This window comes from Parasteatoda tepidariorum, chromosome 2, assembly GCF_043381705.1.
Source record: "Parasteatoda tepidariorum isolate YZ-2023 chromosome 2, CAS_Ptep_4.0, whole genome shotgun sequence".
NCBI lineage: Eukaryota > Metazoa > Arthropoda > Arachnida > Araneae > Theridiidae > Parasteatoda > Parasteatoda tepidariorum.
In genome coordinates, this window is record NC_092205.1 from 96,912,995 (window position 1) to 96,926,000 (window position 13,006).

At 33.0% G+C, this 13,006-nt stretch overlaps 1 protein-coding gene across 2 annotated transcripts in view; it reads left to right on the forward strand.

Moving 5' to 3' along the window:
* Nucleotides 1–13,006, forward strand: part of LOC107447737 (tubulin alpha-1A chain) — a 50,413-nt gene that overhangs the window by 30,821 nt on the left and 6,586 nt on the right. For both annotated transcript variants that reach the window (XM_043050522.2, XM_043050523.2), the window contains 2 exons: nt 7,794–8,016; nt 8,972–9,273. In XM_043050522.2, the coding sequence (XP_042906456.1) occupies nt 7,794–8,016; nt 8,972–9,273 (525 nt within the window). The remainder of the gene's footprint in view (nt 1–7,793; nt 8,017–8,971; nt 9,274–13,006) is intronic.

A 13,006-nucleotide genomic window follows, 5' to 3' on the forward strand; every position in this document is an offset into this window, starting at 1 on the left:
TATTTGTAGACATATTTCTAGAGATACAGAGTATATATATATATATATACACACACACTCACAATACCTTCTAATTGCTGAATTTACCAAATAGATAATATCCTAGACAATTTCCAATTAAAGTCACATAATTATTGAATTTGGTTTCGATACATATGAAAGCAATGTTAATTCACATTACTAGAGTTTTATTTTAAATGAATAAGACTTTTAAAACAATTTAAAGGATGTAATAAAATACATGTGATATCTAATTATAAGAAATAAAATATGCTCCTCTTAACAATTTAGTTTTTATAATCACGGCAAGCAGAGATTTGGTTGCAATTTGATTTTTTTATTGTTTTACTTTTAGAATTACCATCATTAAAAATGAAACTAATGATGTATATTAAGATCGGAAATGTTCCTTGTTTAATTAGATTCTATCTGGGTTATTATTCAAAGTCTCCCAAGAGTTTAGAATATTCTAATTTAGTCACTGCACGAATATATATTGGAATTCATCTGACAGTACATGACAAAACTTTTGAACATTGTTCAATATTCTAGTGTCTCGAACGTCGTTGCAAATTCACGTCAAAATTATCCTTTTTTTTTTCTTCAATATTTTTATTGTTGTACCCAAAGAGGTTGTGATTGGGTGTGAACGAAGCATGTTTGGAACGTGTGTTGAATTTTAAAGGGGGTGCCCGTTCCTGATCACGTGGCCATGTATCCTGGATATCAGGGGAGTTGGACGCCAACGTCACGCAAATTCAAAGAAGGACGTCGACTTTCGATCTTTTTTTGTTTCCTTCGATTTTTTTTTCTATATCGTCATGGTTCCTTGCGCTGAAGAATTTTTTACTTTTTTTGTGAAGAAGCTGTATATGTGTTCTTTGAATAGATTTAGTTGAGTTGTTGTCACTCGCTTTGATGAGTTTTTTGTCGATGAAAGACAGCAAAGCGGGGATTTGACATTAATCGGTTATTTCATAAGAGCATTGTGTGGAAAGAGACGTGTCTGTTTTTCTCAGATTTACTGAATAGGAAAATGTTTTTAAGTTTGTATGAGAGATTTTTCTGTTTATATAATACAATAATCTGGAGATAAAAATTCCAGTAGTTGAACATTGTTTTTTTCTGTTTCACATAAAAAATTTTTAGCACTCCCACGAACATTATTAGCATATCACCAAACACATTCTTACGAACTATGTGCATAAAAATCGACATTTTTTAAAATGTGGTAGTGTTTACGCTACCGTAAATGACCGAAATCAGGAGAATGTCGACTTTCACGGGTCACATAGAATATGTAATCACATAGTCGCTTTGTTGAATGTCTGAAATATTTGTTATATCCGATTTGATATTAATTTATTCTTTAATATTATTATATTTAACGTTGTAGTGTTTACGCTACCGTGAATGACCGAAATCAGGAGAATGTTGACTCTCACTGGTGAATGTCAACAATCACATACTTGCTGTGGTGAATGTCTGAATTATTTGTTACATGCGATTTGATATTAATTTATTCGATATTTTAATATCGTCTGAGGATAGATTAGGAGAAACATTAGAGTTCGGAGTACCGGTGAAATGCATGCCGGGCAGTGGCACTGAACCTTAAAAAGCATTGATGTAGGTCATACCAGGCAGTGGCACTTAACTTATATATTTTGGACATTTACCAAAGCGACTATGTGATTGTTAACATTCACCATTGGAAGTCAACAACCAGCAATTTCGTTCATTAACAGTACCATATGTATTATCGCTAAAGTGTAGAAATCAGGATTATTTAGTTAATGTTCAAATTCACTTGGGTGATTCGTAAAAGTGCCCAAATTTTTTTTTTCAAGTTTGAAGTTAACTTGGAAACCTGAAACCGCATATTACCTTCTAAACGTTCGTTAAAGTGAAAAAGAAAAAAACAAAGATAACAGCAACGTTTCTGTGAGCTTAAATTAGCATAATATTATTTATTAATTTTTTGCTATCTGAAAAATTAAGTCACTACTAAAACGAACACATTAGCTGAGAAAATCAATCACCAATAACTTTAAAAATTATAATGCAAACAGTCAAACGGTTTAGAATATTAGTAAAGGAAATTAACATAATGTTATTAATTTTTTTTCGGTATCTAAGGAATCAAGTTAATGCAACAAACAAATGAGTTGACGAAATAAAAACAAACAAACTTTTAAACTTTATTGATACGGAGATCGTTAATGCGCACATTTAATAGGTAAATTGCGGAAAACTCTTGATTCCGCTCTTCAACGGATCTGAAGGTTAGCCATCTAATGAATATTTTATTTTATTTTATAACCGTCGTTGAAAAGCCGACCCAAATTTTTGGGTTACGATGTTCAACTCCATAGCCTTGTAATTTTGAACCCAATCCGGAAGACAAGGGAACTCCTGGATCAAGTAGTGGGAGAAATTGGCCTTCGTGGAGGACTTTTCGATGGAATTAACCAGTATTTGCGTTACATGGAGAAGAAAACCTTACGCGGTTAGTCTGGCGGCAAGGGGACTCTAACCCATGACCCGTCTACCACTGGGGATGATTTATTCCAGCACTGTGGTTGGTGAAAGCCGGATGTGGAATTCGTATTTACCAACCATAGGTGGGATTCGAACCCGGTTAACTTCATTGGAAGGCGAAAGCTCTATCCCCTGAGCCATCATGGCTCATGTAATGAAGATAAGAATATCTGAAGATTAGCTATGAGCATACTAACGGCCTTAGAGCTTTAGCTGTATATGTTAGAGTCAATGTTTAAAATCTGCCTTTCTATAGAATGCCTAAAATCGACCGTCAAAGTACGAAATGATCAATGGTTCACACATTGCCTAATATTCTATAGAATGACTAACGACAAACCGACAAAGTATAAATGATTAATCTTTCATATGTTGCTTAGGAATTCTCTGGAATGTCGTAATTCTCAAGTATGTAATAATTCTCACGTTTCATATTTTACCTAAAAATGACAGGCATTCTATAGAATTCCAATATTTCTCACTTAACATATACATCTACTCTTCTCCCTTATGATTGTTTTTCGAACCATTATCCCTTAACGTATATGTTTTTGTATTTTCAGACTCTTTCTCAAATTTGAAGTAAAAATATAACTACTTTTGAGTCGTAAATTAAGAAGGGGAATGTTAAAATCCAATCCAAATTGAGAAAGAAGAAGATTTAAGATATTAATACCTGTTAGATTGTTTAAATTGGGGTAGCAAAGGGCGGTTATTGAAAACTCCTTCTCGTAATAATGGTGTGTCAGATTTTAATGTTTCAGTTTTATTCATGCTAAAACATCAATTTAAAATTTTTTTACATCATTTTAGTCAAGGATTCTAAACATATATATTTAGAGTGGTAATAACGAAACACCCTGTACCTGTACTATCTTGCTGAAAAATCACTATCTGGATTTAAAAACAGACAAATTATTTCATTTTGGAGGAGTTTTATTTACTAAAGGGTATTGGAGCAAACAGATTTTTAAGTTTTACTTTGTTTGTTTAATACACAGGTCACACCACGAGTAATTTAAGTGACCTTTCCACTCTTTACTATATTTAATCTTTAGTGTACTTTTTGTGTTATTTTTAGCTTATGAAAACAGTCACATTTTGTTGCATAGAGTTCGTAACATTGCTTGTGTTTGGCGCTGTACAGCCAATCACAGCTTTTATATCAATAGACCCTACATTAGTTAAAAATAAATAAATTATGTGAAATTATGACGAAATATTTGCTGAAATACTAGCAGAATATCGGCACGTCGATTAGTTCTTTAGTTAATTAATTTATTTAGGCATTTAATTCTGGGTATTGCAAAAAAGTAATAATTAATGACAAAAAATCCCCTTTCTTTTAATCTTTTAAACCTTGAAAATAAGGATTAAAAAACCCTATACTTTAAAAAAGATTTATTGATGCCAACGCCAAAAATGGTGCCAACTACTTTAAACCAAATTTTACACTACTTGGTGAAACCATTTTGTTTATTCTAAACTTTGTGTTTCGAACACTAAAATTAGTATTTACAGTAAGATATGATTCACATAAGAGTCATTAAAGTTACTTTTGAGGTACAATCTAAAGCAGGAATCACGAATTTAGGATGCAATTATGCAATATTTCTCTAAAACAAAACTAGCTTTACAATCTAACATACACACGGCATAAAGAGAATATTAATATTAATTCGAGAAAGGCTTAACAAATTCGAAACGGAAAGAAATTTAGAATCATAAAATTGACAGATATATAAAGCTTCTTATAAGAACATAATTATCTTTATTATACAATTGAAAACAAACATGCCTTTTTATAACAGTTTACTTCTTTTTCTCATACTGAAAAGCATCATGCAATGCGAAATCAAATTTAAACCTTTTCTACTCGATAATTCAATCGTTTGACGGTTTCCAAACGTTCGCCAAATTTGGCGAAAATTATTAATAAATGGAATAAATGCATCTGATCTTTGTGTAAGCTTTATTAGTTATTAGAGGACAGACTTAACTATCTCATTTAAAGTGTGTATGAATGCTCGATTCGGTATTGAAATAATACATAATTTTTAAATTTTTGTTCAATTCCGAATTCTGATAAGTACTACACCACAGTTCTTAATATGATCACCAAACTCTTGTTGTTGTATGTTGCCATTCAATGACCTTAACTAAAATTAATTAAAATTGTTGTTTTTTTTATCGAAAAAAGAATTTCTATTATAATCTATATTTCCCAGTAAAGAGACTTTATACGCCCCAAAAAAGAGACTCTATTATTAGGAATTATGAGAAACAAAATACATCTACTCATCTTTTGGTCTTCGATTTCATTCATGTCAACGGGTTCATAGATCTGGTCTGACTTCGTCAGGCCAGATGAGGATAACCAACAACAACAACATGAGGAACAAAAATGTCTTAATTATAGTTTGAAATCTTCAATGATTTTAAGTTTTGAACACTGTAAAAGTTACGATGCATTATTGCAATGAACGTGAGCTAGAACTGGTTTTAATTACTCAAGAAGAAAAAAAAGTACGTGAAACACTTTTATTGTGATTTGATGATTCCCACAGTTGAGTCAGTTACCGTTCACTAACCATGAATAACCCAAAAGCAATTATCTCCGTCTTGGAACATTTAATTTGGTTTTCTTTCACTTTTTTTTTTCTTACCTTCTCTTTCTTCCAATGGCTGGTCATAGCGAAGGGGCCATTTTTGCCACCAACTCATAAAAGCTATTGTATGTTTTTCTTTGTAAAGTAGACATAATATTTCTTTTGTAAAAATGCCTGTTCGCCTTCTCTAAAGTACAGTTTGAGACAGTGATTTGTAGTTTTTTATGTCTGGCAAATCGTCGATTGTGCAAGCAAATAGTCTGTCATCGTACGATTGAATAGTACAACTTTGTACCATTTCTACATTTCTTCACTTATAAATTGAACTGTTTTTAGTCAAATCAGCTACAATTGAGTGACTTTCAATTGTGCATTGCTACTGCATTTTGAGAAAGTATTAAACTATTTTTTGTTTAGGTTTTGTATCTTCAAATACAAAGAGTCTGATATATTTTTGTCGGATACAGTTTTTTTTCTTTTTTTTAAGCATATTTATAATGATGATGAATATTGATGAATCATGATACTGACACATTACTGGTTCAAAGTTAAGACGTCACTTCTGCACTCACTTCTCATGTTATTTGAATGAGAAGCGAGTGCAGAAGTGTCGTTTTAACTTTAAACCAGCGATATGACACTTCATTTGACATAAGAAACTATTTTTATTTTATACTTCGTCTTAAATTGCCAGTGATTGCTAAAATTGAGTTATCTATAAGGATTTATGTATCTGTAATATCAACGGGAAAAAAGAATATTTTTTGAATTTTTACTTATGTTTTATCGCTTATATTTTTAACTTCTCTACACTAAAGTTTAACATCTCTAAGGCAGTGGTGATTAATTTTATTTTATTACCGTCGTTGAACAGCCGACCCAATTTTTCGGGTTTACGACAACTAATCTCCGTAGTCTTGTAACTTTGAACCTAATCCAGAAGACAAGGGAACTCCTGGATCAAGTATTGGGAGAAATTTGCCTTAGTAGAGGACTTTTTGATGGAACTAACCAGTATTTGCGTTACATGGAGAGGAGAACCTCCAAGGTTAACCTGGCGGAAAGGGGAGTCTAACACATTATCCGTCTACCACTGAGGATTTTTTTAAGTCAACACTGAGGCCGGTGCCAGGCGGATGCGGACAGACCAGCCATCACGGGGATTTGAACCCGGTTCACCTCATTGGAAGACGAACACTCTATCCCCTGACCCATCACGGCGCATTGCTTATTAATTGGTGATCAGTGGAAAGAAATGTTTACGTCAGCAGAAGAATTTTAAGCGGACGAATCTTTTGCTTTAGTAGCGTAAGTTTCCCGACCTCTCATTGATTTAAGTCACACTGACTGATTATTCTTTTTTCTTTTGAATTTAATAAGTAAACTTTAATATATCATTATCACCATTTTAATTCTTTATTTATATTTAATAAATCTCATATTTCTTATCTTTGTCAAATAAAAACCTCTTTGAAAATACACAGTGTGTTAGTTTGAAAACTCGCTACCTTGAAATTCTTTTTAATTGGTACAATTTTTAAAAACCGCTGTAACACATCAATTTTATTTTAGTTAAGACAATTAAAAACTCACTCTAATCAGTTGATGAACTTTCTATCTACTCCAGGATAATGGGGTAGTGTTCCTTGAAATAAAATATTTTCAGTTCGGTGGTCTATGACGGTCAAAAGATGGGTGACCGCTGTACTGAAGTATATACTTTCAAATTTCTACACAATATATATTCTCTTTAACTTTAAAGGGGGTAGGTTGAATTTTGTTTGGGGGAGATTGATTTCTCAAAAACTGTGGCTTTAGGATCAGGTGTGCCATGAAGTTTATTTTCCCTCATAAGGGATGCTAAGAGCCGTGGTGGCTCAGGAGATATAGCGTTCGCCTTCCAATGAGCTGCCTCGGGTTCGAATCCCAGTGCCGACTGGTCAATACGAATTCCGCACCCGGCTTGCACCGACCACAGTGTTGACTTAAAATATCCTCAGGGGTAGACGGACCATGGGTTAGAGTTCCTTGCCATCAAGTTAATTGTGAGAGATTTTCGTGATTTTCCCCACCATGTAGCGTGAATGTGGACTAGTTCCATCAGAAAAGCCCTTCAAGAAGGCATATTTCCCCCAATACTTCAATCCAGAACTACTCTTGTGATCTGGATTGGGTTCGAAATTACAAGCCTACGGAGTTGAACATTAGAAGTCGTAAACTCAAAAATTGGATCCATAAGGTTATAAAATAAAATAAAGGATGTGCTTAAAAATAAATAATAATGGTCAAACTTGCATCGTTTAAAAATATTTTTAAATAAAAAAATTCACTTTTCAAGTTTACAATTCATTCAAAGTTTAACCAATACTATGCCTAATACGTTTTTTAACATTTTCGGTCCATGTTCTCTAATTTCTGTAGTACATGTTTTTCCTACTCTGCGATACCCCGGCTGTCTTCTTACCACATGTTTTAATGGCTTTATCTTCAGTAGGCAATGTTTACAGTTGGGGCCAAGGCTTTTTCACCAATATGCATGATATATCTTGTAACATTTCTACAATTCTGCCATGCTCATCAGTAAAATAAGGGACTGATAAATATACCTTCTACTAATTAACATGAGCGTTTCTTTCCATTCAGAGGGAATGCATTAGTGTCCATGTTGGTCAGGCAGGAGTACAGATCGGCAATGCCTGCTGGGAGCTGTATTGCCTCGAGCACGGTATTCAACCAGATGGACAGATGCCGAGTGACAAGACACTGGGCGCTGGGGATGATTCCTTCAACACATTCTTCAGTGAGACAGGAGCAGGAAAACACGTGCCAAGGGCTGTGTTTGTCGATCTTGAACCAACTGTCGTCGGTAAGTACTGCTAACCACAATATCTTATTAAAACACTTATATTTTGACCTGGTGTTTGGCAAGGTATAACTAAAGCATTAGCCCAATAGCCCCATTGCAGGCCAGGGGTTTATGTAGGTTAAAATTCCACAATTTCGTGACCAATGGAATGATAGCGACAATGTGGTCAGAAGTGCGCCCCGATCGCCTTTACTTTCCAGACAAGCTGGCACTCATTGATCTGAAGCTAATAAGAGGGCTTCATGTCGTCCAAAGAGATCGGACCCTAGTTCTTTTCAGCGACAGTTCAATGCTAGGCCGTAGCCAGGATTTTTTTTCGGGGGGAGGGATATGGTAAGAAGCAAGGACGGTTTCAGACATGCAAAGTAGGGGGAAAAAATTGTAACAAATATTGTTTATTCTGTCGTTTGCAAAAGTTAAACTAGTAATTAAAAAATATTACATAATAATTATTTTTCAATTAATATTGCAAAATAATTATAATCAATTTATAAACAAAGTTTACAGAGACATGCGACGGGGATTTGAAGAAAATTTTTCGATTACTTTTTTAGGACAAACCAGAATATTTCGAATTATGCTTAATAAGTTAGTTAATAAAAGGTTTGATTCGACAGTTTTTGTTTTTCTTCTTACTGAGAGGCTCAAAGAAAGACTAAAAAGTTTGAATCCCAGAATTTCGGGGGGGGATTTGTCCCTACGGTCCCCCCCTGGCTACGGGCCTGGTTCAATGCCTTAACCACTGAGCCACCGTGGTTCAGGTATACCGTGGTACAATAATCTACAGCAAAAGGGAAGGTCACGACCGTATTTTAACCATTTGTTTACTAGGTAGACGTAAATGAGTCTCTCAGAGATATAAGACTTTTCACAGAATTGTATGTTTGAAAATACAAATGTAGTTTTACAGTAACATCATAAGAATCTTTCATTAATATTTCCTTTTTAAATTTAGATGAAGTTCGAACTGGTACGTACCGACAGTTGTTTCACCCAGAGCAACTGATTACGGGCAAAGAGGATGCTGCCAATAACTACGCAAGAGGTCACTACACCATCGGCAAGGAGATCGTAGATTTGGTTCTGGACAGGATTCGCAAACTGGCAGACCAGTGCACTGGTTTGCAAGGATTCCTCATCTTCCACAGCTTCGGCGGTGGTACTGGTTCCGGGTTCACTTCCCTGCTGATGGAGAGGCTTTCCGTCGACTATGGCAAGAAATCCAAGCTCGAATTCTCTATTTATCCAGCACCTCAGGTAAATACATATACATATTCATTTATTTTATTCGTACTTTTCCATTTCGCCGGCCCAAGCGAGAAAGTCACCGATGAAAAGTCAACCGTTTTTATGTTAATCTTATAACTGTCGTTGAACAACCGATCCAATTATTTGGGTTTGCGACTACTGATGTTCAACTCCGTAGCCTTGTAATTTTGAACCTAATACAGAAGACAAGGAAACTCCTGGATCAAGTATTGGGAGAAATCTGCCTTCGTGGAGGAATTTTTTGATGAAACGAATCCACATTTGCGTTGCATGGTGAGGAAAACTACGATAACCCCCCACGGTTAGCCTGACGGGAAGAGGACTCTAATCCATGATTCGTCTACCTCTGAGGGTATTTTACGTCAGCACCGTGTGGTCGGTATAAGTCGGTCGGAATTCGTATCGACCAGCCATCGCTGGGATTCGGATCGTTGTACTTCATTGGAAAGCGAGCGTTCTATCCCCTGAACCACTCCGGCTCGGTTTATGTTAATTCAACTTTTTTCCGTTTTGGTAAAGTCTATTTTTTAAAAAAAATTTAAAAATAAAAATAATAACTGAATTTACTTGCGCCGGGTTAATGGAAAAGTACCATTTTATTTTGTTACAACGATAAACACCCACTACTGATGAAAATATCCTAATTACAGTTATTCACGGTGAGAAAAAAATCATTTTAACAATAAAATATTTTAACATATTTTTTCGTTTAATATTAAAAGACATCTTAAAAATATCAAAGTCTTTAGCAAGTTTAATAGAAATGTTGTAAAATGTGTATAAAGAAATTGTTTTTGTCATAGTTGTTCTTATCTCGCAGTAACACTCGTAAAGACACGATACCCTGTAGAACACCGAAGTCAAGCATCACTCTGACAACTCAGCTGCAGCAGTCAAGCATCAGCTTATAGCTGTCATGAAACTATTGAAACTTATGTTGTCATCTAGCATAGAGCTCACATTAAAATGAAATCAATCTATTAGCTGATTAGTCAATGAGCAAAATTCTGATGGACGACAGATTCGGCTTGTAGCTATCAAGAAATGATTGAAACTAGCATCATGATCAGGCACATAGCTTCAGTACAGAGTTGAAAATTAGTTAAAAAATTTAGATTGCAAGATCCCGCAGAGATATGAAGGCGAGTCAATGAAAATCATAGTGATTATCATTAAGCTGATTTGTAATAAAGCAGCATTTCTACCATACTAATTCTAATTTAAGGCAATTTTTTAAAGGCTCTGTCATCAGACGAATTAAAACATTTTTTGTAAATAATAAGCTATTTTATAACTGTTGTGAGTTTATAACAGTTATTCTTGAATGTTATTCCTGAGTATTGAACAGTTAGTTATTCTTGAAGATATAATGCACCTTTTTAGGTGTAATTAGGTGTGAGTTTGTAACAGTTAGGTGTAATGCGCCTTTTCTGAAAATGGAATTTCAATATCAAGAAAAGAAAGGAATACAGACAGATCTGCGATTTCAATTTTTCATATTTAAGTATTAACTCTATAGCTGCATCATCCAGTCTCATAAAAATTTGCCAAAATTGAGAGTTATTCATTGATTTTGATAATTTTGATTTAGGTGGAAAGATCTCGCCAAATTGGTGATTTTTTAAAAGTTTAATCCTTTTTTTAAAAAATATTTAAGTTATTTGTCGGTTTTATAGCCCAGATAATTCTTTACAGCAAAATGGTATATATAGTTTAAAAAGTTTTGCTTTACCTGAAGTGTAAGGTACCTACTTACATTTCTTATTCATTTATTATTTTTTTTTTTTAATCTTTCTTAGCGGAAAAGTTTCGAGAAACACTATATTAAGGGAAAATAGCATTTGCTCTTTTTTTTTTAAATAATCAGATTAGTAGAACAAAAATTATATTTTTATTTTTCATTCTTTTGCACTCTATCTAAACTAATGACGTTTCTGATCGAATGGTCCACTTATTCTATAGATATCCCTAAGTTCAAGTTCATTTATACTATTACTCACATCATCAACGTCTAGTTCGTCAGGTGTTGGAGGGATAAAAAACGTGATGCAATGTTTCATATCAAGGTTTTTCATCACCTTGCATCCTATGATAAAATTAAGATCACAATGGAATGATATCATCATGCAAAGTTCAAAAGAGTGTTTAATGATTCTTTTGGCTGCGTTTAATGAGGAAGCGAAAAAAATAGGCTGGGAAAGAATAACTCATAATGACTGCTTTACACACTGGAATTAATAAACAAAACACTTTATTTCACTGCTTTGATTTGCAATCCAGTTCAATTTTTTTTTTGTCTTCAAATTATTAGTGTACAATACAAGTTTATTTGTCACTAATGATTAGTGGAAAGAACGTGAAAAAAAATCTAATTTTTATTAAAATCATGGATTGTTATAATAATTATTCAAATTGAATTAGCAATGTTGAACTATTAAGTAAAAATATCTAATATTTAATAATTTTAAAGACTTTAAAACCTTAATTAGATTATTAAAATAAATTTGTTTTATACATATTTAGAAAATATATTCATAAAGTTATTTAAGTAATTATAGTTGTATAATTACTAATACACAATGATATTAAGTAGTACATATTATTATAATTCACAGTCGGACCTCTATTTAACGAAGTCGCTAAATCCCGATAATAAGTACGTTATATGGAAAATTCGTTAAATAAAAATTCATCTTTTGAAATACTTAAACAACACAAAACAGGTTTTAAATTCACAAACACTAGACGTAATTAAAATAGTATTTGATACACCTTTACTTTTTAAACTAGTATCTACTATTTCTTTTATAAATCTTAACCATAGAAGAAATCTGCATGGAAAGCAAGAATAGAGCAAAACATTATGCAGTGTTAGACTATCACGCTACGTACAATTTCAAGAAAAAAAAAGTAAATTTATGTATAAAATCATAGCTGTATTTGTTATAAAAGCAATTTTAAACATACATTACCACATGTGTTCTTAAGTGTAATTGCTATTGATAAAATCCATTTTGTCTGGGTTCTTCGTTTGAAATGCTAACAAAAAAGGAAATCGGATTTTACTGCTTTCTCTAAAATTTAAGTGGCTGCAAAAGTCAATTCAAGGTCATTTCCCCCATTAAATGCGTTTAAAAGTTTGAAATGTTCTGAAATATTTTGGGAAATAGGGAAAGTGGATCTCAAAGAAAAGTTCGTTAAATAGAAAATTAAATTCGCTATTTGGAAGTTATTTTACGAAGAAATTTCCAAAATGTTCGTGGTTCCTGGAAGAAAAAAAATCACAAAATCGAGAAATTCGCAAAATGGAAGTTCTTTAAATAGAAGTCCAACTGTACATATAATGCATATTAATTATAATATACATATTAAGTAATTATATTTAGCAAAACGGACAAAATTAATAGACTTTTTTTTGCCCTTTTTGCATCAATTCGGTTGCAGATTTAATTACTCTTGACGATATGCAATGTGAAAAGTTCATCACCAAATCCAAAAATCTAAAAATCAACTAGAAAGGATTTCAGAGCATTTTATTATTATTTTTTTGTCATCTTCTTAATTTTTTTTTATCTTCTTTATTTTATTTTATCAAATAAGCATCGAAAATCCTATTGGCTGTGAGTTAATTTTTTTTTTCTTTGAAATTCTTCAAGCAGACTTAAATAATGTTTAAGTTGCATTACATATTCGTTATGTTTTCATCAACAATTAACTGTTA